This window comes from Quercus suber, unplaced genomic scaffold (assembly GCF_002906115.3).
Source record: "Quercus suber isolate HL8 unplaced genomic scaffold, Cork oak 2.0 scaffold_346, whole genome shotgun sequence".
NCBI lineage: Eukaryota > Viridiplantae > Streptophyta > Magnoliopsida > Fagales > Fagaceae > Quercus > Quercus suber.
The window spans coordinates 75,028-99,581 of NW_027069798.1; the positions used below are offsets into that span (position 1 = coordinate 75,028).

The window sequence follows — 24,554 nt, forward strand, 5'->3', positions numbered from 1 at the left end:
TTGTAAATTTGTAATAACTCTTATTTAGTCTTTATAATGCAGCCTTATAAGCCAAGGGCATTGTAGCTAAATTGGTACATCTCTATGTACAAACTACTTTGAGGTCTAGGGAAAAATGATTTGAACCATAAAATTAACAGCATATTGTAATTATTCATAAATAAATAAAACTGCCTTATAAACCCAAAAAAAAAAAAAAAAAATTCAAATCCTTATGAGTCTCTTTGGCTTGGTGATAAATTAGAAAGGCTGTGAATCTAATGGACGGGTTAGAACTTAGAAACGCAAGATCACAAACCCAACTCTATAAACGCACTAAAAGTCGGCCCAACAGCCCAGCTCGAAACCATCTAAACTTTATGAGACTCAGCCCAGCCTTAAGTTGGAACCAATCTAAAGACCCGAACCTTAAGAAATTCAGACCATTTAGCCCAACCTTACGATCATTGTTTTGTGTTACAAGTATAATGCTGGTGGTGATAGCAACATAGTCAATGGTTGATGCTGGTAGGACTAGCAACCATAATGGTAGTAGTTGCTGTTACGTTAATGGTGATGTTGATGGTGATTGTAGAAGTTACAAAATTGATAGTGACAATGACGGTGGCAGCTACAATGTAAATGATAAGTGGTATGGGAGAAGAAATGTTGATAGAATCCGTAAAATTACACTTCGCCAGGAAATTTGAATTTGGAATTTGGATGTTAATTTCAAATCCACATTTCCACTAAATTTTCATATTAACCCTAATAAAGGAAACCAAGTTTGGAAATTCCCTCTTTTGTTTCCTAAAAAAATTTATTAAAAAAAAAAAAAAAGGTAATTCCCTTTCGTATAAAATTCCCTAATAAAAACTTATAGTAAAATTTAACTTCAAGAGCACGTTTGGTAAACTATAATAGACACTGTAATATAATAAATATTTTTATAGCATAATTATTCAATTGTTTGGTTATATTTTTATTATAATGAATAGTTATTCCTTATAAATAACTATTCTTCAAAATGAGGAATAACTATTACTTATTAAAAATACTGAATATCTATTCTTTCACCTTATGTAATAACTTTTAAAAAAAAAATTCCTAAAAAACCATTAGTTGTCACATCTTCAAAATGAAAGAAAATAAATTTTTCTTATTGTTAATTATTTGCTCTATTTTAATCACCCTAAAATAAGTATATTTTAAAAAATTTAACTTAAAAATAATTTAATTACATCTTTTTTTTATACTCTATTAAATTGTGGATGTATATTCAAAATTTTATTTCTAAATGCTCGTTAAATTAATAAATAATAATACTTATTATATTTCAACTTATTATATTTCTTATAATACTTAATCATTTTTTTATGTAATAATCATTATAGTGTATTAAATCTGCTCTCAAATTTTTTTCTCCTCAAAGTTTCGTATCTTAAAGTTGTCAGAAAACCAGCTGATGATAAAAGATTGAAGCCCTAGCCCCTATGTCCTGTCCTATCGTTCTAGCCCTAGCCCCTATGTCTTGTCCTATCGTTCTAACTGAATGCCTAAAGCTTACAGCTAATAATTTGATAATTTTTAATTTTTGATCTAAATCCTAGATCTTATCACAAAATTTCGATCGTTACAGTTAAATTAGACCCTCACAATTCAAATAAAGTTAGAATTAACCCATTTAGTTATTTAATTGAACTTTTGGACATTTTTAATCTAATAAGAGAAGATAGATTAAATAATAAATATTGATTTTTCTTTATAAAACTTTAAACATGATAACCTAACTATAAGCAACTAATCTATCTTAATGCTTGCTCAAATTCCAAAGAAAAATCTTTCAGAATTTAGTAATTCAACAAATATAAGAACATAATATTTTTTATAACTTTTTTACAATTACTAATATAATTTATTATGATTAGTACATGATAAAATAACGTTATTTGTGAACTCATATAAAAGTATGAAAGTAGTATTGTTCTAATCATTACAAACCATATTAGTAATTATGAAGAAAAAAAACAATTGTAAAAGATGTGTTTTTAGCATTACTTATAATGATTAGGAGCGTTGCTGACAAATTTATAATGAGTTGGCCATGACTATAAAATTGTCAGCTTCTTCAAACATAGACTTGAACTTTAAGATATAGGGATCATGTTTATTTACATCACATGACTACGTAAATATAAAATAAGTTGATAGTAAACTATCATCTCTAGTAGTTCAAAACCTCTTAGTCTAATACATTACAACGCTTTCTAATAACACCTTGATTCAGAGAGCCTGAAGTAGAGAGCTTAAAAAAGGCCGAGGAAAATGCACGAAAGAAATCATCCCGATCACTAGCAAAATGTTTCACAATTTGAGCCGTTCGAGGATCAGATACCATTTCAGCATCAATTCTCAGTACACCACGGCCTCCCATTGCATTCTTATAATATAGGTTATCAAATATAAAGGCAGTAGGATCATTAAGAACAAAACTTATGTTCGAGGTTAAAGACCATTCAGGACAATTTTACATCAAGAATGCTTCATACCCAGGTTCCATTTCTTGATGAGCCTTGTCACCTTCAGCTTTGTACAGACGATTCAAAATGCTTGCACAATGTGTAACTCCTAGTGTATGCGCACCTGCAAATTTTACAACCATCCTCTTTAAGTAAAAAAAAAAAAATCCTAGACAATTATTCCAAGGCATGGGGTAAGAAAATCAAGATAGGCAACAATGTGAATATGCATAACAGCTGGAAATTAACATGCCAACATGTATATTTTAAAATCTTGAAATAAACATATATTTTTTTTTATAAAAAAATATGCCAAAAAATATATTAATTAATTGTCATATCACTGCTATGTAATTTTTCAAGACTTGTTGGTCTAGTGTCTTCTTGTGTTTCATGTTTGCGTCCATGTATATATTATGTATGGCAATGAAAATTTCATGATCATTTGATTATATACCGATTAGGGCTACCGATTCTTGAATGGTCATTCCTTTACTAGTGAAAATGTGAAGCATGTCATCAACTCCAGTTGTGGCAGGAGGGACCCAAGCATCAGCTTGTTGATAGCTTGGAGTAGTGAAGGAATCCTTACGTCCCAAGGGAACCTCTATATGTGGCCCTCCGGACATAGCAACTGCCTCACGAGCAGCCAATATGAGAATGTCAGCACAAGAAACTTTCTGGGGACATGCTGCTTCCACCATTGATTTTACTATGCTGATTAACTCCCTTTTCCGAATTCCGAAATTTCTCACTGAAGCCATTTCGGATGATACATTTCCCTCAGTTGGATCAACAAGAATTGATGCATCACACCCCTTTTTAATTATGAAACAATTAACTATATGTTAGTGTCACAATTAAGTCTAACCAAATGTAGTTGCGTGTAAAATAGAGAGAACCTGAACTTGGCAATCATGAAACATGAGCCTCAACAAAGCTGCAGGTGAGGTGGGATCAGTGACAAAGAGAGGTACTAGGCCAGCTCTAACAATGTTCTCAAGTTGTGGACAAGACTTATCATAAAAGTTATAATGGAGAACTTCCCCCTCGGTCACATTCCCAAGTACAAACAAAAGAACCATCAAAACTGTAGTTGTTAGATCCATGTTATCCCAGTGCCAAACCACATGCGAACTTAAATGTAGATATGCACTATTTATAATCCGAGAACCACCACAGTACCACTAACTTAAGCAATAGAGAAATCAATTGTCCTAGCAGTTTCGTATTTACTTGAAAAGGAAAAGAGGAGATGGACAAATTACTGTGGGTGGTTGAAGAAATGGATCCTTTGGTCCCTACTTGAAATGGTCTCTATTTGATGGTTCAAATTGCTACACCATTTAAGTGTGGCACTGTATGTTGTTAGATTCTGGAAATAGAATCCTAACCGTGAAATGAATTCTCGACATGGAACTATATATATTGTTAGATTCCAAATATTAAATTTTAACTTTAAAATAGACTCTCTCTCCATTTCAAATGAAGTGGATGACAAGAAAAATGAAGATTCATAAATTACTCAAATCTTGAAAAAAAAGAAAATAATTGTCTCTATGGAGATCTATTTCATTATTCATATTAAATGTTATAAATATAAATATTGAAGATTAATATATTTTTATGATTCAAATTAAATATTATAAATATAAAAATTTTTCTAGTGTCACGTAATTTAAAATATAAAATTATGTGACATTTCATAATTTATAATTTATTAAAACCATAAAATAAAAATTTAACCGTGAAATATACTGGAAAAAAGTTATAATGGAGAACTTACCCCTCAGCCACATTTCTTAGTACAAACAAAAGAAGCATTAAAGTTCTTGGATCCATGTTATCCCAACACCAAACCACATGGGAACTTAAATGCTATTTGCACTATTTATGAGCAGATAAGTAAGTACCCACTGTAATTCTAACTTAGGCAATAAAGAAATCAATTGCCCTAGTTACGTATTTACTTGAAAGAGAAAAGAGGACAGGTAAATTACTCTGGGTGGTTGAAGAAATGAATCCTTATGGTCTTTATTTGATATGAATATATTTGATTGTGCAAATTAAAAATTATCAAATTAGGATGTATCCAATGCCACATAATTTAATATATATTAAATGGTGTGACACTATGTATGTTGTTAAATTCCTGAAAATAAATTCTTAATCATATAATCAAGGTTGTCAAAATCGCGATCCGGATCGTAAAATCGCACGATTTTACGATCCCACCTCACCAAAAAGATTAAAATCGTAGCAAGATCGTAAAAATATTAGGATCGTAGGTAGGATCGTGTAGGGTCGTATAGGATCGTAGGATCATATGAGATCCTACCGATCCTACCATTTGGCTTTTTTTTTTTCTTTTTTCTTTTTTTTTCTTTTTTTAATGTGGGATTCATTTGGGTCATTTGGGTAAGTCCAGTAAGATAATCCACGGTCCACCTAAAGGTCCTAAACCCACAAGTCCAATGGGTTATCAGAACCCAATAATAAATTGAAGTCCCAAATTTACCCCTATCTCAACATAAAATCTCAAAAAAAACCTTTAGTATTAAGTTAAATGTTTTCAAAAACAAAACCTAAATATTTTAGAAACACTAAGCTCCAGCAAACCAGCACCTCTGTCCCGCGCCTCCACAGTCCTCTGTCGAAAACCCAGCCCCTCTCAGCCTTCTCAATGATGTTGCCGTGAGCCATCCCATCGCTGCCTTTAAGCTTTATGGTAATTTGCTTTGGTAGTTAGTAATTTATCATTTATTTGTACTTTGATAGCTTGATTCCAGATTGTTGTGTTGTGTATATGATTTTGACAAAGCTTTTAAAGTTTTTATTTTTCTATTTTGTTAACTAAATTAAGTAAAATTTGAAAAATTATGAAACAGGATCTTCAGTATTTGATTCTTTGAGAAATATTAGTAAACACAATTAGTAGTTTAGAATTGCACACAATTAGCTAGTTTACCTTAGATTGAGAAATCTCTTTTGGATTACATATTGTAAATTTGTAGTTAGTTATTTTGTTGTTAGCTAGTTTTTATAAAAAAATTATGAAACAGGATCTTCAGTATTTGATTCTTTGAGAAATATTAGTAAACACAATTAGTAGTTTAGAATTGCACACAATTAGCTAGTTTACCTTAGATTGAGAAATCTCTTTTGGATTACATATTGTAAATTTGTAGTTAGTTATTTTGTTGTTAGCTAGTTTTTATATGCTAACTAGCCTAACTTATTTTGGATTTGGAACTTAGAATTTGGAAAATATTTTCCATATGTGTAGATAATATTTTGGTACTAAGTTGCTAATTAAACATGTACTAAACTTTTTAGATATATTATGTCAAAAGTTAAATATATTTTGTTTCGATAGAATGACATAAGAACTTTGTAGTATGTGCAAATTACATTTTATTATGCAATTTTTTTTAATGGATGGATTCATATTTTAAGTGATTATATAACATACAAAGTCATTATCAATAGGTTTTTTGCTTAAAATCTGAAAATAGATAGGATCTTACGATCCACGATTCGATCCTACGATCCACGATCCTACCTACCTCCCACGATCCTACGTAGGATCCCGATTTTGACAACCTTGCATATAATGAATTCTTAGCATGACACTTTGTATATTATTAGAATATGAAAAGTAAATCTTAACCATAAAATAAACTTTCTATTTCAAGTGAAATTGATAAATGAGAACAATAGAGACATGTAAATTATTTAAATCTTAACAAAAATGATCGTATTTGACGAAGCTAGAACTTACTCTTTTTTCCTTCTATGTCAAGATTTTTCAAAACAGAGGTAGAGGGCTCAGGCCCGAGGCAGTAGAACGCAAGAGTTCTGGGATCAACGAGATTGTCCCAGCTCTCGATTGTCTACGCGTACTTGATAGCCTTCTGCACACGTTCTCTATACTTGCTCTTAAGCTTTGGTCGTCTTTTGACTAAAAAAAAAAAAAAAAGGAGAGGGTGTTAGCGGCCATAATTGTAAGCACGACAGAATTCAAGAAACGAAGAAGAAATATTGACGCACCTAAAGTCGGGGTTTCCCACCGACGACGTAACACCGGGAGATCACCCCAAACCTCGCCCGAGGGTGTCTCAAAATCGTCCCCAGACACATAGAAGAATCTGGATTTCTAATACCTGAATGACGAAGGTAAATTTTTGACAATCCTAGTCCTCCTCTCCCAAGGCACTAGTTCGTAGTACCCATGCTCCTTTGACGCTTTCAAACGATACAAATACACCAGTTCATCAACCCTGATCATATCCCCGTCATTAGCTGCCAGCCATATCCCCATACAGCTGACTAAAATTCTCCACGAATTGGGCATAAGTTGCCCCGGAGCGATACCAAAGTGATCTAACAGCTCCATCAAGAAAGGATGGACGGGAAACCTCAACCACAAGTGAAGGCAGCCTCGTAAAAGCATACCTCACCTGGGAAGAAGTGACACGCCCGGTCTTCCTCACTGGGCAGACGAACCCTAACTCGATTCAGAAACTGGAATCTATCTCTAAACCTCGCCAATGTGTCAACGTCTAGCCCACACTCCTCTCCCAGAGCATAAAAAGCCCTAACCTCTCGAGGGCCAGAGACGGCGGTATCTTCCTCCGCTGGGCCGCCGTTGGACGACAACCCAGTTTCAAGCTTGCTCAACCTAACTTCAGACATACCTACTCGCACTCCAACCTCGTTCACAAACCAATCTAAAGACTGACGAAGCAAAGGCAACAGATCAGCCAAAGCAACACTCAGACAGTTACCCTCAAAAACAAAATCCTCAATATTAGAGGAAACCCCTAAAGACCCTCCTAAGCGAGCAAAAAGGAATGAAATTGAGGGGCAAGCTATCCTAACCTCAAAGCTACTAACCATGAAAACCAAATAAAAGACACAACGGTGAACTAAACTCCCATGGAATTTAGAACAAAAGAAAAGAGAAAAGAGAAAAAGATCACATGCAAAGCCACAACAAGGCGAAGAAGAGTAATACAGGAGAATGGGCGTACCTTAAGGAAACGATCAGAAAAGGGAGCACCACCACGCCGATTGCCAGTTCGGAGAAAGGTTGCAGAGAGAGGTCGCCGGAGAGGATGATCAAAGCAAATGATTGAAGGATTTTTGAAAAAAGTGAACAAGAAGAAGTTTTAAACTAAGGCTTTAGAAAACTGAAAAAACCAGCAGGAAGCCCAATAGTCCCACCAAATCAAAGCATTAACTCCACCCACCGGCACGTGCCACGTATGCCACGATTTGCGAAACGCTGCCACTTTGCATTTAATGTGGATCGAAATCCCAAACAACACTCGTAAACTGTAAACTCTTCACATTCTATGGTCGTCATTTAAATAACGAACACAGAATCGGGGGGCAACTGACGGGGCTGACGAGTTCATTTACGCATGGACGATCCCATCAATACGGACAAATCCAAACTCTGGCTAGGTGAGTCAAGTAAATGCTTTACTGACGAAGATATCCAGATCATTCAATGCAAGCAATCAAACCCATAACGGTTACAGGGACAACTGTACAATCCGTTGAAGGACAGTGATGACACATTAAACGGCCCCAGATGTTACCAAAAGGAGCATTAAGACCTCCATAACTACCCCAACGGCTAGAGGCCATAAGAAGATATATAAGTCCTAGACATCGCCAAAAAAAGGGGAGAGAAGTAAGAAAGGAGATTGTTTATTTGCTTTTCTGTTCATCTTATATTGCTTTTCTTTTAAGAGAGTTTCATATTCTGACTTTGGCATCAGAGGCGTTGTGGCAGGCACCACACCGGTGACCATCTGTGGAAGTTGAAGGATCATCTCCATCCGACGAACAGTACTGACGAGTTCACACTCATCAATATTCATTTGAAATTATTTTATTTTATAATTCAAATTAAATATTATAAATATAAAATTTTATCTTTTGTCAAGTTATCTAACATTTTAAATAACCTAGCATTTTATAATCTATACTTTATTAAACTAATATAATAAAAATAAAATTTTAATAGTGAAGTATTAACCAAATAAAAAGAAAAAAAAATCCTAATTTGCTGTAAAAGTCTGGTAGGGGATAAGTAAGTAATTAACAAGATCAATGCCCAAAAGCTTTTGTCAAAAGAGACTTCTCTTAGGATACACTATTCGCTCAAGAGTGAACATTAATTGAATGAGGGAATAGTTACATTTGTACTCAAAGTAAGAGCTTGAGCCTTGTACAGCTTAGGGTCCGTTTGTTTTGGCTTCAAACGGTTTCCGGAAATTATTTTCCGGAAAATTGGGTGTTTGGCTGTTCCTTCAAATTTGGTCAAACTGAAAACCATTTCCGGTTGACCGAAAATAATGCCAAAAACGGGTGAAATTGATTTCCGGTCTTATTTTCACTTCAAATGAAATTTTCCGGAAAAGAGAGAAAAGAGCACGAAGAGAGACCCAGCAGCTTCGACCCAGAGAGAGCACGAACCCAGCAGCTCCAAGCCCAGAGCTCATCGCCGGCGACCTTCGACCCACGAACCCACCAGTCGCACCGCGTCGGCGAGACCCAGCGAGTCGCACTGCGAGACCCACGAGTCGCACTGCATCGGCGAGACCAAGCGAGTTGCACCGCGAGACCCACGAGTCGCGCCATCGCACATCGTCGTCTCCTCGATCGCGCCATCGCACCTCGTCATCTCCTCGATCGCGCCATCGCCTCCTCGATCGCGCCATCGCACATCGTCGTCTCCTCGATCGCGCCATCGCCTTCTCAATCGCGCCATCACACCCATCGCCTCCACGCTCTCTCTTCCTCGATCTCTCAGTGAAAAAAAAAAAAAAAAAATAATGAACTGATTGTTGTTGTTGTTGTTGTTGCCGGAATTTGCTGTTGTTGTTGTGTTGTTGCTGGAATTTGCTGCCGAAAAATAGCATTTTCCTAATAGAACCAAACGCATGAAAATATTTTCCACAACCATTTTCATAATTCAACCAAACACTTAAAAATATTTTCCTTTTCCGGAAAATAGCATTTCCGAAAAATATGTATTTTCCGAAAAACGTTTTACCCGAAACAAACACAGCCTTGTTGTCGGATAACGTTTTAATGGTTAACATTTTGATATCACTGTTTTTTTTTTTTTTAACAAAAAAATCTTGATGTTTTGCTTACAAAATGCTAAGAAGAATGGGGGGTGGACTTTCAAGCTGAGAAGGGGTGTTCATGGGTGTGGTTTGTGGAGAAGTATTCAGATGGGTTGTGAAGTTTTTAGCAAAACATCCAATTAAGGTTGGGTTGGGGAATAGAGTGAAATTTTGGATAGACTAGTGGTGTCGGGATCTTCCTCTCCATTTGGCTTTTCTGATTTTGTACAATTTTGTTGCAAACAGAGCAACTTCTGTAGACTCATCTTTGATATGCCAAGGAATTTGGGAGAGGAGAACTTGGGATGTTCGTTTCATTCGGGGTCCTAATGATTGGGATGCGAATGTCATGAATGATTTTCTCTGATTCTTGGCATCCAATTTACCTTCAGTGACTGATGGATCTCGTATGAGATGGAAATTGATGAAGAACGGTGAGTTTAATATCCGCTCGTTTTATCATAAATTACATGGTTCTTCTTCAGTTGTTTTTCCTTGGAAAGGTATTTGGAAGGTTAACGCACCCCAGCGTGTCTCTTTCTTTGTTTGGATAGCTGTATGGGATAGGATTCTCACAGGAGATAACTTGCAGGCACTAGTGGCTCCACAAGCAAGCCAAGGTGGTCACAGGACCACCTTGACTTGCACCTGACTTGCAAAAAATTGAATATATACACTTACTAAAATATATATATATATATATATATGCTAAAATAACTTATTGTGATCACTACCGAATAAAAATATTGAACACCCTGACTTGAGAATTATAAAAATTTGGTTTTAACAAAAATAAGAGCAATGTTACTGTAAACACAAAATTTCCCAATTGTAGAAAATCAAACAATTGAAAAAGAAATATGGTTTGCAAATATAAACTTGTATTGATAAATAATGAGTACAATCTCTATTTCAATTCTTTTACAAAAAAATACCCTCTGATTCTATCTTCTTTGAACTTGACTCGAACAAGAGATCTTCTTGACTTTGGTTGGAAGATGGATTGAATGGTCTTCACAACAAATCTCTAGCTTTGAGCTTATTAGAGATTTATTGTTCTTCAAGTCTTCAAATGTGAAGGCTCGTAGGTTGAAGTTCTTCGGGGCTTTAGAGGCTTGATCCGTTGAGCTTCAAAGATTTGGGTTTGTTGAAGTTTATGGAGGCTTTTTAGCTTAATTCCAATAGAACTTCAAAGAACTCGAACAAGAGATCTCCTTGACTTTGATTAAAAGACGGATTGAACAGTTTTGACAACAAATCTCTAACTTTGAGCTTATTAGAGATTTATTGTTCTTCAAGTTCTCCAAGCCCTTTGAATGTTCTATTCTTCAAGTTCTTCAAAGATTCTTGAGACAGAATTTCTTCAGAACTCGAGCCTCTTGAAAACTTGGTCTTCAAAATGAGAGGGGGTGTCCTCTATTTATAGTGATTTTAGAGGATAAACTCCACTTTAAATTGATATACTTAAAAGTATGTAGTAGACTTTTGATTGACCCAAATTCTTCTTAGAGATAATTATCTCTATTTATCTATTTTGATAAAGATAATAATCAACAAAGATAAATAATTATCTCTATTTAATTTATTTTAATAAAGATAATTATCTATCAATTTTGAATAGAAAATTTATCTTTATTTTATTCATTTTAAATAAAGATAATTATTCATATATTTTGAATAGAAAATTTATCTTTATCTTGTAGACCAAATAACACATGACAAATTTCAATATTTCAATGTAATATCCATTTTGATGAGACAAATGTCATCATTTGATTTAATTAATTTAATGACATTAATTCAGAATTTGCCACTAAATTTTGATGTGGCATTTTATAATTGGCTTAAAATTTTGCCTCCAACAGTTACATTGATAACATTTTTACAATAATTTCACAATAAATTCAATGTAGTAAGCTGTTACTAATTCTAATTTGACCCAAATATTAGTATTATTTTTTTACCCACCAATAATAGTTTTTTGCATAAGATTTATTGTAAAAATATTATAGACATAGCATTACTCTAAAATTAATTCTCTCCCCCCAACATAATTCATGATCCCTTTTATAAATTAAAAAAAAAAATCTTAAATAACAACAAATATAAACCAAACAAAAATAAGACAAGACCAAACAACAACAAGTGAACAAATTATTTAACAAAAAGCCTATTATAAAACAAAAAGATAAAAATTTATAATCATTTAAATTTGTAGATTGTTCAACCTATTCAATAAAATAATCTCTAATTTCATTTTCCCTTAAAAAATAGTACTAAGAAAAATATTTTGGTTAGAGCCGCTTTATTAAATTTTGTATAATTTAAATTTCTTAGTGACCACCCTAAAAAAAATTCTTAGAGCCGCTGCTGCTTGCAGGCTAGGGGTATTGATTTCGTTGATTGGTGTATTATATGTCGAGTGTCGTTGTTATGGGGAGACAATGGATCATTTGTTGTTACATTGTGTGAAGGCTTATCGGCTGTGGAGCTTTGTCTTTAATACTTTTGGGATTTCGTGAGTTCTCTCACATTCGGTGACAGATTTTCTATTTGGTTTGTGGAATTGGTTGGGGAAGCATTCATCTCACATTTGGAATTTAGTTCCCTTATACTTGATGTGGTGTATTTGGAGGAAATGAAATCGGTGGACTTTTGAGGACTTGAATAGATCCGATAACCAGTTGTTTGCTCTCTTTTTTGGTTCTCTTTTTGATTGGTCTAGAGTTTAGGGACTCGCATCTAGTGATTCTCTCTCTTTATTTCTTAACTTTCTCTTCCTTTGTAATTAGTGCTTCTTTTATGTTCTCGTTTTTCTATCTTTTTTGTTCTTTTTGTTATGCTTTGTACTAATTTGCATTTAGCCATTCAAACTGATAAGTAGAAAGAATGGATAGTTTTTTTTTTTTTTTTTTTTAGCTAAGCTGCAATATTTGTTTCCTTTTACAAAATAATCTAATCTTAAAAATATCAAATTTTGAAAGGACATCATTTACTAAATCAACCCCTAACTTTAAAACAAAAAGATACTAGTTCTAATATTAGGATCTTCTAAAAATTAAATTTTAGGATTATTTTAACAAATTTTTTTAACTCCTATCAATCAAATTAAAAATAAATGGGCATCAGCATTTTTAAATTTTGATAACAAAAATTACTCAAGAACTCTAAAGAATTTTATTTCATATTTTATAATATGGGACGGAGTAACAACCTTATACTACTAGGTTCTACTTAGTTCAATTGATAAAATCTTTCATGATTGAATAAGAATATAAAATATTGCATCTTTTTTTTTTGTCAAATGAAATCTTTTTTGTTTTTTAACTTTTTTTATTAACAATATATATATATATATGTATATATGGAAAATACGAGAATGTTTGAAATTTCTAATCCATGTTGCCTCCGAAGGAAGAAAATAAAATAACACAGAAATAAAACCGAACATTCTAGCTTATGAAAGTCAAGATTCCACTACACGTGTCGTTCTGCCATTCTCAAACAACAGGTATATATACATTTCATTTCCCATTCATCAGAACAAACTAGAAACTCGAAACTGGGCCATTCTCGTTCCTTCTTCTCTCTCTCACATTCTTCATTCATTCAATCGTCTTCAAAGGTAACTCTCTCTCTCTCTCTCTCTGTGTCTGCGTATGTCTGTAGCAGTGTTGGGTTTTTGTAAGTTTAATTCCTTACTTCCCTTGAATTCAAAAACATAACTTATTTTCTTTTCCTACATTTTCGAACTTAATTATCATAGAGAGCATCACGTAGATTTTGGATTATAACATTGTTTCTTACTGTTTTCTCTCAGGGTTTTTTATTTTTTTAATTTTTTTATCAAACATAGTAATCACACGTTTCCTTAAGTCTCTGTATATAATGCTTGTTACAAAGAGAATGTTTCCTGAATTTGGCTGTTTTTGATTTGTTAGTTTATTAATTAAATTTGATAATTACTTTCGTTATCCTCATTTTTTTGATGATGTGTCAACCAAGTATGTCTTTTGTGTATCTGGGGTTGGGTTTCTGTATCATTCTTTTCTTTTCGCACTTTTTCTCTGCAGTGAAAGTGAAACATAGCAGAATAGCACAATCATTTTATTTATTTATTTTTTGTGTTGAATGTTTCTGTCTTTAGCATTTGATTTTGTCAGTTTATTGATAAATAAAATTCAGAGCTGTTTCTCAGAAATCAAATAGAGCTTAAAGGCGATCTTAACGATTCTGCTTATTGAAAAGTCATTCTTTTTGCAAACATTTGATTTGCTGGTTTCATGATCATTTGTAATCGGTTTTTTTTTTTTTTTTTCCAATTGTTTTTATGCTAAATCTCTCATATATTTGTTCTTCCAAGAACAATAACCTCTTGATTCGAGGTCAATATGCCACGGATTTGTATGCATTGCTAAATTGTTTTGTTAATTTTTTATAAATGAAATTAACACAGAAGATACCTATGAAGCACGGGTGCGGATCTGGATTTGGGTGTGGGTGCGGGACTCGGTAATTTTTGAAAAAAATAGGGTGCGGGTGTGGCGATTAAAAAATTATTAAAAGTATTTTTATTTATATTTTTTATATAATTTTACTATTAAAATATTCTTAAAAAACATATTATTATGCCTTGATTCACAAAACAAAGAAAGAAGAAGGTAAGAAACACAAAACAAAAAAGAAAACACAAAAGAAGCAACAAATATTCAGAAGAAAATTGAGAAATGACAGATTTAGGATGTTTGGGTCTCATTCAAAGCCGATTTCAGCTGTTCCGGCATGATTCAAAGCCGATTTCGGCTTGTTTAGGTGGTTTTTGCCGTTTTGGTCACCGGCTGATATGACCCGATTCTGTCGATACAGCTTGCTTCTAGTTGAATCGGCCCGGTTCAGCGTGAATAGAAGCTTAGCGCGAATCGAGCCGAGTTGACGCAAATCCGTTAAAAAAAAAAAAAAGCTCAAAAGTGGCACCGACACGTGGGCAACCATGTCGGACGCCGCACCCCGCGTTGGACTCCAGTGCAGCACCCTCCCAGCCGTGTCCGTGCTTCATAGGAAGATACAAGTTAAATTAGTATTATTTTTCACCAATTCTCAACTTGGTTTGCCAACAAAGCAGATTTGTACTTGAAAGGCAGAGGTTTTTTGAATGTTAGTTGTTTCTTATTCTTGGTTTTTTTTTTTTTTTAAGAGGCATTGGCACAATACGATATGCAGAGGGGAAGAGAAGGTGAAGATAGTTTCTTTCACCCGGATGACCTATTGGGTGGTTTCCAGGGCTTTAGATCTCGTAGAAGTATGACGCCGAGCCTTTTTGGAGATAGGGATCCGTTTGATGATCCCTTTTTCACTCGCCCCTTTGGAAGTTTGTTTGATTCAGGCATGTTTGGTTCAAGTGATCCAGCCAATGGCAAAGATCAGATCAGTAGAGACAAGGGAATAACAATAGAAGAATTAAACTCTGATGATGAGGGACAGAATGAGGAAGATGCAGGCACTGGGGCTGGGAAAGATGATCGTCAAAAGCATTCTCGGTCAGGCATTGAACCTTCTGTTGAGCTTCCAGATGATGATGATGCTGATGGTAATTGAACATACTTGTTTTGTCTACTGGTACATTGTGAATTCTCTATTTTATCTTGGGGTTTTTTTCTTTTTTTTTGTTTAATACTAATTGATAATTACTGCTGTGGTTGATTTCATAGAGACGAAGAGCAAGGATGTGACTTCTTGGAATGACCATAACAAGGTTGAAAGAGCACATTCCCAACCCGGCAAGGTCAGTATGCAGACTCGTAGAGTCACATATGGTGGCGTTGATGGAGCATATTACTCTTCTACAAGAACTACACGGACAGGTGGTGATGGAGTAAGTAACTTTTTGAAGGGCAAGTTGATCCACTGTTTATTTTTATTTATTTATTTATTTCTCGGTTTAATGCTGTGATTTTGAATCAGGTGGTGGTTGAGGAAACCAAGGAAGCAGATAGAACAACAGGTCAAGCTTCACACAGGATCTCTAGAGGAATTCATGATAAGGTAGCTGGGGTTACACAGTTAATTAGAGGACCATGATTACGACAGCTCTATTCCAAAAATCTCAATTTTAGGTTCATCAAGCTTTTGGAATAAATGATAAATAAAAAGAGAGTGTTTCTAATGGATAACCCATCCCTTTGTCCATTGTTGGTGTCTGGTGCAGTGTGTTAGTGCACTTGGTCCTCAATTATTCTTTCCCCTACATGTATATTCTCATTGTTTTGACTGGGAGATTTAAAACCCAAGAATAAATTCCCTGAAATTTATAACAACCATTTCACCTGCACAATTTGTGATCAAGATGTGATTGAGCTATATATGTTTTTATCATACTGTCCTTAGTTGATCCATTTAATATATAACTTGACCTCATGTGGTTCACAGTTACTCATTTCCTTCTTTAAACCCTTGTGGATAAAAGCTGATGGATGAAAGCATAAGGAAATGGTCTCTATATTATTTTAGACATGGAAATGTAGCCATGTTGATTAAGATGGTTGCATTGCTTATGCAGGGTCACTCAGTTACAAAGAAGCTTAATTCAGATGGTAAGGTGGATACGTTGCAAACTTTACACAATTTAAATGAAGGTTTGTTCCTTCTATCTTTCATGATTATTTAGAGACAGATTGTGTTTTATACCATTGTTCAGCCATAGGACTAATGTTTTGATGCTTATTCCAGATGAGCTTGCTGGTTTTGAAGAAGCATGGAAAGGTAATGTTAAGGGGCATTTGCCTGGCTGGGAACGTGGATTTCATATGCATGGCAATGCAGGTAAATATTGTGTTTGTTTCTCATTGTAAATATGTTGCAGTTAGATGATATTTATAGTGACAAACAAAAACTAAGCTTTTTAGAGAATTCATTGTTTGAAACCTATAGAGTGTTTGATCACACACACTATAGGGAGAGGGAATTTTTCAGGCCTTTAATCACTCTAATTTTTTATTGCATCACACTTTCACCTGTCATCCACCTCAATAGGTTGCTTCAGGTATGCATTACTATGCTGTTCTGGAAATGTGGGTCAATTTAACTGAGCCTTTAAGCCCAACTAATTGTAATTATAGCTGGAAATGTAAAAAATTTTAATTTAGTTTTATAGGTACTTCTGAATTAACTTGGCCATACTTAAATAGATGATTGATAAAAACAATTGGGAGTAGCGATCAGTGGTATGTCTTATCCACCGGTCTTTACTACTAGATTCTACCTCTAGTGTGTATTCGAAATTAATTCCATTTCAACTGGGGGCTTTCAGGTAGTAGCATACACCAGAGGACCTTTTGCTATTTATGTCAAGAAAATTTAAGCTGTCTAAACTGTGAAACATAGAAGGACATAATTGTCTGGAATCTAGGACTGCATGTTTGTCACTGTGTAATGTTGGAGGGTCCTTTCGTTTATTTCATTATCTTTAGGTACAAGATACAACTATTAGAAAGGCCAATGATGAATGCTAAACTCTTGGTTATTACACGGTATGGTATTTTTGTGTTTTATGCAAAATAGTGAACCAAACTATGTGCTTACTCATTCCATTGGTATCATGAATATTGAGGCATATAAAGCTGGAGATTAGAGAGTAACACATCCAAAACCCTTTCTTTTTTTAGTCTTCTTAGATTTTATATGTATGGTGCATGAAGATGTAAACTATTACAGAGATACAATTTTTTGTATATTTTTCATTTCCTAGGCGTCTCTGATTGAACACGTCTAGCTTAGCTCCATTACTACTACAATTTGTAGCATGTTCATTGTACTATTTGGCTATACTTATTTTTTGCTTATTTATTTATTTATTTATTTTTTAATTTGGTTGTGGTTTATTAAACATAAGTTTCGTGCTTTCTTTTTTCTTTTTTCCCCATGATATTGTTTTAGAGAAGGCATAACTGATGTTCCATGACATGTTTTCTATGTTCTATCCTAATTTCTTGATGTGCTACTGCTCTTTTGTTGCTGCTTGATTTTTTATTTAACATTTGTTTATTGTTTGGTCTGGCTACCAATTGTTTTAAATCCACTATAATTTTAGGTTCTAGTAGCCGCGAACAGGAGAAAGATATTTGGGGAGGTTGGGCCCTCCCATCTATGGAACAGCCCTGGAAAGCCGAAGGAATGGGATCGAACAATGAAGCTAGAAGCAATTCTTCTGCAGGGAGAACAAAAAAAGTTGTCAGAATCAATATAGAGTAAATTGCTTTACTAGGTAATGTTGGCTTAGTTTCGCATATACATACCTACAAAACCGAGAGCTAGGACTCTGTGCTGACCACCCCAAGTGTTTCTGAATGTTACCTGTGTTACTGTGTTAGCGATGATGTGTTTGGGTGAGAATAGCCGTGTCTAAAAGTTGTTGGTCAATTTACTTTTGTGACAAGATTTATATTGAAGTTCTAAAATATTCATTGTGAAATTGTAACTGTGTAAGTACATGCTTGCGTTCATGCAAAGAACAATCTTTCTATTTGTTTTGAGTTGATTCTTACCTTTATTGGGATTGGCTTTAAATGAAAACCAATGTTTATGGTGGTATTGGTTATGAATTAGATTATTATTGAGTAGTGTCTAACGATCAAACTTTCTTTGTGGCAAGTGATTATCTTTTATTAGACAAGTTAAGTGTTTGTTTAAGGTGTTCGATATCATACCGGCCGGTATGTACTGTATCGGTACATATATCGGAATCGAAATGTCAACGTTTCGTACCAGTTTAATTATCAATCATATACCGGTTATACTGGCCGATTTTAGGCAATTCTAGTTGGAATAGAAAAAAAGTTTCTTTTTTTTTTTTTTTTGGGTTTTGTAATTTTTGAATTTTTGTAAAGACAAAATAGTAACTTACTTGTATTAACTTATTAGTATTATTTATTTTTTTAGTATGCAATGAATAATTAAGTTTTCTATTTTTTATATTGTGTGTTTTTTTCTTCTTTTAATTGATATTAAAGTCTAAAATCATGAATAATTTGTTATGAATTGAGGTAATATTTTATGGTAAATTTTTATATTTATTATAATATATTTATTTATTTATTTATAAATATTAAAAATAACGGTAAACTTGAAATGGTACATCGGTATTGATCGGTATCAAAATATATCGTTTTACTAGTCAAACCGGTACAGATTCCGGTACGAGATTGACTTTCTTGGTTTGTTTGGCTTCAAATTAAAAAGTCAGGTTAATTTATTATTTAGCTTATTTGTGTTATTATTTATAGGTTTTATTGCACTTTTTGGTACTAATTATAGGTCTTATTGTACTATTTTAGTTAACTTTTATTTTTATTTACAGTACTTTTAGTAAAAAGTTTTCAGTTTTAGTAAAACAAACAGAATAAGTTATGTAAAATGAGGATTGAGATTTGATACAATATCACTTTTAAGGATTGAGATTGAAACTTGAAAAGTTCACTTTTAAATTATGACGCTTATAAGAAATTTTTTAACCCTTTAAATTTTGACATTTTTTACTACTGGATACCATTTACCTCACTCAATAAAATTATGTAGTTGCTCTCATCCTATCTGGGACCTGGGTCCTCTACCTTCTGGAGTGCGTTGAGTCTATTGACTCCTTTTCCCCTTCATGATGAGGGATCCCTCACCCACTCTCAAACTTTAAAACTCATTAGTCACTCTTTTAGAACTCCATTGCCACCAAAGCCCTCCTGCTTTTAAAATCTCCCAAAATAGCTACTTTGAAAACACTTCCATCACAGCCAATCTCAGATACTACCAACAAAACACCCCAAAAATCTCACCACCTCCACCATTCTACCCTCTCCCTCTTCCATACCATTCTTTCCTCTTCATACTAAGCATGGAAGAAAGAGAAAAAGCTCTCTTTGAAGTTTCGATTAAGACTTGAGAAGCCTTGAGTGAAATTCCATTAGAGGGAGGAAAAAAAAAAAAAAAAAATTCTCCTTCAGTCCTTTGTTATATAGGGTCTAAGATAAGAAATTCTTTCTTGTTGGAGGAAGGAATATAAGATGAGAGGTTTTCAAATCCTTATTAAGCCAAAATTTGAAGCCTAATTTCCGACTATATGCCCAATTAACCTAAATAATCAATGTGGAAACTTGTTATTGGGCCATAGACACAAGGCAAAATACTTAAATGAGCCCAAATACTTAAATGAGCCATGTAAGACAATTTAATTTCTTATAATCTTTTTCACAATTTTGTTAAGTAGCATAGGTAAGTAATAATTGGGGTCACATTACTCTCAGATGGACTAAAACTAACACAATTGTTATAGTTGTTATAGTTTATATTATGCACGGATTAGAATAGTTAAAAATGTTCAAATCACAATCATAATTATGAAAAAAAAGTATAAAAGAAAAAATATTGTCCTACTAGATCTATTTACACTTAAACCAACAAGGTGAGCTTTCCCACAAAAGCGTACTAAGACCAACTCACTAGAGTGTAAACTAAGCTCACAATTAATGAACTTCAATTAGGCCCTATTTCAATGTACTTTCCCCTAGGATATCCTTAATTACTAGCTTGTATTGCTCCTCCCACAGAAAAGCAGAGTTGCCCACCATTTTTTTTTATATTAATTGCTCACAATCTAAGAGGAAACAACAACCACAAACAGGAAAACAATACCAGAGTAGGAAACCCCTAGTTTTCAATATTTCCAATGGGACAGAGAGACAAGAAAAACCTTATATTATTAAAGGGCGGCTGTAATAATCAATGTAGCGCATTTAGAGCAATGTGATCCCAATTAGATCTCTGTGTTGGTGGTTGAGCCAAACAATCATTTGTTTTTGCCAAGTCATTTCTATTGCAAGTTTGTCTAGACATATCACTTTGCATGCATGTTCTGATTTTAAGATTTATTCATAATTTGAACAAATTGCCAGTCATTCTACAGTGGTTATGGTCAACTGCCTAATATGGTAAAATAGAATATGTTCACAATGTTCTTCTATTCCATTTCCTATCAAGAAAATATGAAGAAGGAAATGAAGTTTTCACTACATTCGCTTCGTTTTATTGTAGCATTTACGATTGTTGGCCTTTTGCCAAAATAAACATTGGCATGGTTTGGCCTGTCCCCAAAAAATGTCACAAATATATCTACACCCTTATCCTTATGCGTCCTTCATTTTAGTACTGTACCTTATTGTTCACCTAGTTGAGAACAGCAGAGCTAAATACACCAATATTTTGGCAATTGTGTAGAAAGTAGAAACTAGAAATCTTTCTGTAATAGAATTTAAAATATATATATATATATATATATATATGAATCTAATGTCCACCATTAAATTACTGCTTAAAATAACAACTTCAATAGCATCTAAAAAGGTCATGAAAAATATAATTATGTTTTAGGACGAGGGTTAACGTTACGGCTATTGCAGGATCCTTCATGGGACTAGTTGGCGACATGTTTGAATATTGCTTCCAAACTTTATAGGCTAGTTTAAGAATTAGATTGTGCTTTGAGTGTGCACAACAAGAGGCACCTAGTAACCAAGAATTGCTCAGCAAATATGTTTTTATAGAAGCGTATTATGAAAATTATTATACTTTATACCATTTATACATCATGTAGACATTTTTTTAAAAATTGTGGACATTGGTGTATACATTTTATATATGATGTGTGTAAAGAGTGTGCACACTATTGGCGTGAAACAATTACAATTCTAAATGATCGCATCTATACTTAATGACGAGAGAGGAATAGATGAAAACTTTATATATGTAAGCTGAAGCCCACCTCAAAATAAGTACTTTAACTCCCAAAGTAGTTTAGAGTTAAACACTTATAAAACCAACATCCAACACTCTTCTTAGAGCATTCGCATCAGTGCGTGTATTTTACACGCCCATTTTTACACTAAAAACCTACTTTTTCTATTTTATACATTCACTTTTACAAAACACCCACATCAATTAAAAAAAAAAAACCTTTATTCAATTTTAAATATTGAGAAAACAATTTATAGTTTCAATTTTTCTTAAACTTTCTTAAGAAACAAACATTAAGTTAACACCCCTTCTCATTCTAGGTTGGCGTGTCTGTGTTTGTGTTTGTATCTATTTCATTTTCTTCTTTCTTTTAAGATAAACCAAAAAAAGAAAAATCAAAATAAAAATAACTTAATAAATAAATATTATTGGTGAGTGTTTGTGTCTGTATCTTTCTTCTTTTCTTTTCCTTTTATTTTTTCTTCAGATCCTCCTTTTCTCTGTCTTTTGGTGCGTATATGTGTTTGTATCTTTCTTTGTTCAAGCTTTCAATCCTTCTCTCTCTCTCTCTCTCTCTCTCTCTCTCTCTCTCTAAACCTGACTCTCTAATCTTTGGGTTTTTCTAGTTTTCTGTGGGGTGGTCAGTAATGGAGGTGGAGATCGGTGATCGGGGTGGAGATCGGTGTGGTTGGGGTGGTCGGGGTGGAGATCAGTAATCCATGGGTCTTAGATTATGGGTTTGGTTGGAGATGGAGATGGCTGGGTTTGGTTGGAGAGGGCTGGGTTTTTCTGGGTTTGGTCGGGGTGGAGATCGGTGGTCGGGGTGGTCGTTTTTGTTAGAGAGGGCTGGGTTTTTCTAGGTTTGATTGGGGTGGAGATCGGTGGTTGTTTTTGTACTGTTTAGTTAACCATGACTCGGACTGGGCTTCGACTAGGTGGATTCGGTGCTGTTGATTTTTGTTGGAGAGGGCTGGGTTTTTCTGAGTTTGATCGGGATGGAGATCGGTGGTCGTTTTTGTACTGTTTAGATGAGGTTGACTCGGACTGGGCTTCGACTAGGTGGATTCGGTGCTGTTGATGGCAAGTTGATGGTGGATCTGGGTTTGTTGATGGCAAATTTGGTGTTGTTGATGGCAGATTTGGTGTTGATTGGCGGGGCGTTGTCTGATCCCCATAGGGAGGTTAAAGGGAATCTTCGACCAATCCCATCTTCCCAAGGATGTTACATCTTTAAGCTTGAGGTTGATCGAGTCTAGAGGAAGGGGACCCTGGATGAGAGCTCTAATGGAACCAGGATTGGACCAGCAGTCAGACCAGAAATCAAGATTACTCTCATGACCTGGAATCCACTTTACCCCTTTCTTAAAAGTGGCCTCACCTATCTTCATACCTTTCCAAGTAGGGGAGCTTGGGAGTTTAGCTTCATTCCTCGAAATAATTCTCTGCCTAGAACAATATTTATATTTAAGAACCTTGGTCCAAGGAGCATCATTCTCAGTGTGAAATCTTCAGTTTAGCTTGGCTAGGAGTGTTGTATTCCTACCTTTAGCCGATTGCAGTCCAAGACCTCCCAAAACCTTAGGCTTAGTTACAACATCCCACTTGACCCAATGCATTTTCCTAGCATGGTCAGAAGATCCCCACAAAAAGTTCCTGTTGACCCTATCAATGCCCTTGAGGATTTTGTTCGGGAGCGAAGCCTGTTGCATGACATAATTCGGAATGGTGGAGGAAGATGCATGAATGAGAACCAATCGGCCAGCCATGGATAGTAAGTTAGCTTTCCACCCCGCTAACTTTTTCTTGACTCTATCTAACACAAAATCAAAGTCATGCTTACGAACCCCTGCATGCTTTAAAGGAAAACCCAGATACTTGCCAAGGTTGTTAGTAGAGCTGAAACCAAGAGTGTTAGACAAAAGATCTCTTTGGTCTGGGTCCATATTTGGCGAAAAGAATACACGAGATTTTTCTTCGCTTACCTTCTGACCAGATCTAGAACAAAACTCCTGTAGAGCTTCATTAATAGAAAGACAAATATCTGTGTCCACCTCAGCAAATAAAACCAGGTCATCTGCAAAGAACAGGTGCGAGAAAGAAGGCCCGTTCCTTGAAGTTTTCACTGGCTTCCAACCCTTGGCAGCACACTTTCCTTCAATTAAATGCCCCAAATACTCCATGCAAAGAATGAAAAGGTAGGGCGATAAGGGGTCCCCTTATCCGATGCCTCTGGACGGGCAAAAGGAGTCCAAGCAGCCCCCATTGATGAGAAGAGAGGTTGAGACCGAAGAAACACAACTCATGATAAGGTCCGTAAGCTTTTTTGGAAAGTTGAACTTGAAGAGCATTTCCCTGATAAAACTCCACTCAATTCTATCATAGGCCTTTTCCAAATCAATCTTAATAGCCATATACCCCTTCCTTCCCTTCGCTTGACCAATTGTGTGAATCAATTCCTGAACAATGATAACATTATCCGTTCCTCTCCTACCCGGAATGAATGCAGTTTGGAAGGGAGAGACAATATTCTCCAAGAGCGGTCTAATTCGATTAACAATGACTTTGGAAATGATCTTATAGACAGAGTTACAAAGACTAATAGGCCTATAGTTCCCAATAGATTCCGGCCCTTGGACTTTGGGAATGAGAACAATGAGGGTTTTGTTGAGATATTCAGGCATCTTACTATCAAGAAAAACTTTCATCACTTCCTTCTTCACCGAATCCCCCACTGTGAGCCAAAACTGCTGGTAAAAACCAGCATGCAATCCATCCGGACCCGGAGATTTGTAGGGTTTCATAGACCAAAGAGCATCCTTAATTTCCTCCAAGGTAACCAAGGCATCTAATGAGTACCTTACTTCGTCAGATAGCTGCACTTGCCATTGAACAGCATGGCTTGGGACCCTCTCTACCTCCATAAGGGATGTGGTATATAAATAGACAAAACCCTTCCTAAAATGCTCCCTCACTTCACCCCCATCAGTGATCCACTGATCTCTCTCATCCTTAACCGAGGCTATATGATTTCTTTTCCTTCTAGCAAGGGCAGACACACGGTAGAAGGAGGTATTGCGGTCCCCTTGAATCTTCCAATTAAACTTAGACTTCAACAACTAGAGGTCTCTCTCTTAAT

General features: G+C 34.8%; 2 protein-coding genes across 2 annotated transcripts; one reads left to right on the forward strand and one right to left on the reverse strand.

The window, feature by feature from the left end:
- Positions 1–2,221: 2,221 nt before the first annotated feature.
- LOC111989005 (peroxidase 29) lies at positions 2,222–3,607 on the reverse strand. The gene is given in 3 exon segments (XM_065759904.1): positions 2,222–2,622; positions 2,956–3,316; positions 3,401–3,607. Coding segments are annotated over 3 exon segments (969 nt in total).
- Positions 3,608–13,175: 9,568 nt separating this feature from the next.
- Positions 13,176–18,171, forward strand: LOC111997680 (uncharacterized). The gene is made up of 7 exons (XM_024029794.2): positions 13,176–13,268; positions 14,840–15,230; positions 15,352–15,515; positions 15,605–15,685; positions 16,200–16,275; positions 16,370–16,462; positions 17,730–18,171. The coding sequence occupies exons 2-7, from the start codon at positions 14,858–14,860 to the stop codon at positions 17,888–17,890; spliced, it is 948 nt and encodes a 315-aa protein (XP_023885562.1). The 5' UTR covers positions 13,176–13,268; positions 14,840–14,857; the 3' UTR covers positions 17,891–18,171.
- The last annotated feature ends 6,383 nt before the right edge of the window (positions 18,172–24,554 follow it).

Coding starts and splice junctions, on each gene's coding strand:
- LOC111997680 (XM_024029794.2), top strand. CDS start 14,858: ATGCAGAGGGGAAGAGAAGGTGAAGATAGTTTCTTTCACCCGGATGAC. Junction 15,686..16,199: donor CTAGAGGAATTCATGATAAG/GTAGCTGGGGTT, acceptor TTGCTTATGCAG/GGTCACTCAGTTACAAAGAA. Junction 16,276..16,369: donor TTTACACAATTTAAATGAAG/GTTTGTTCCTTC, acceptor TGCTTATTCCAG/ATGAGCTTGCTGGTTTTGAA.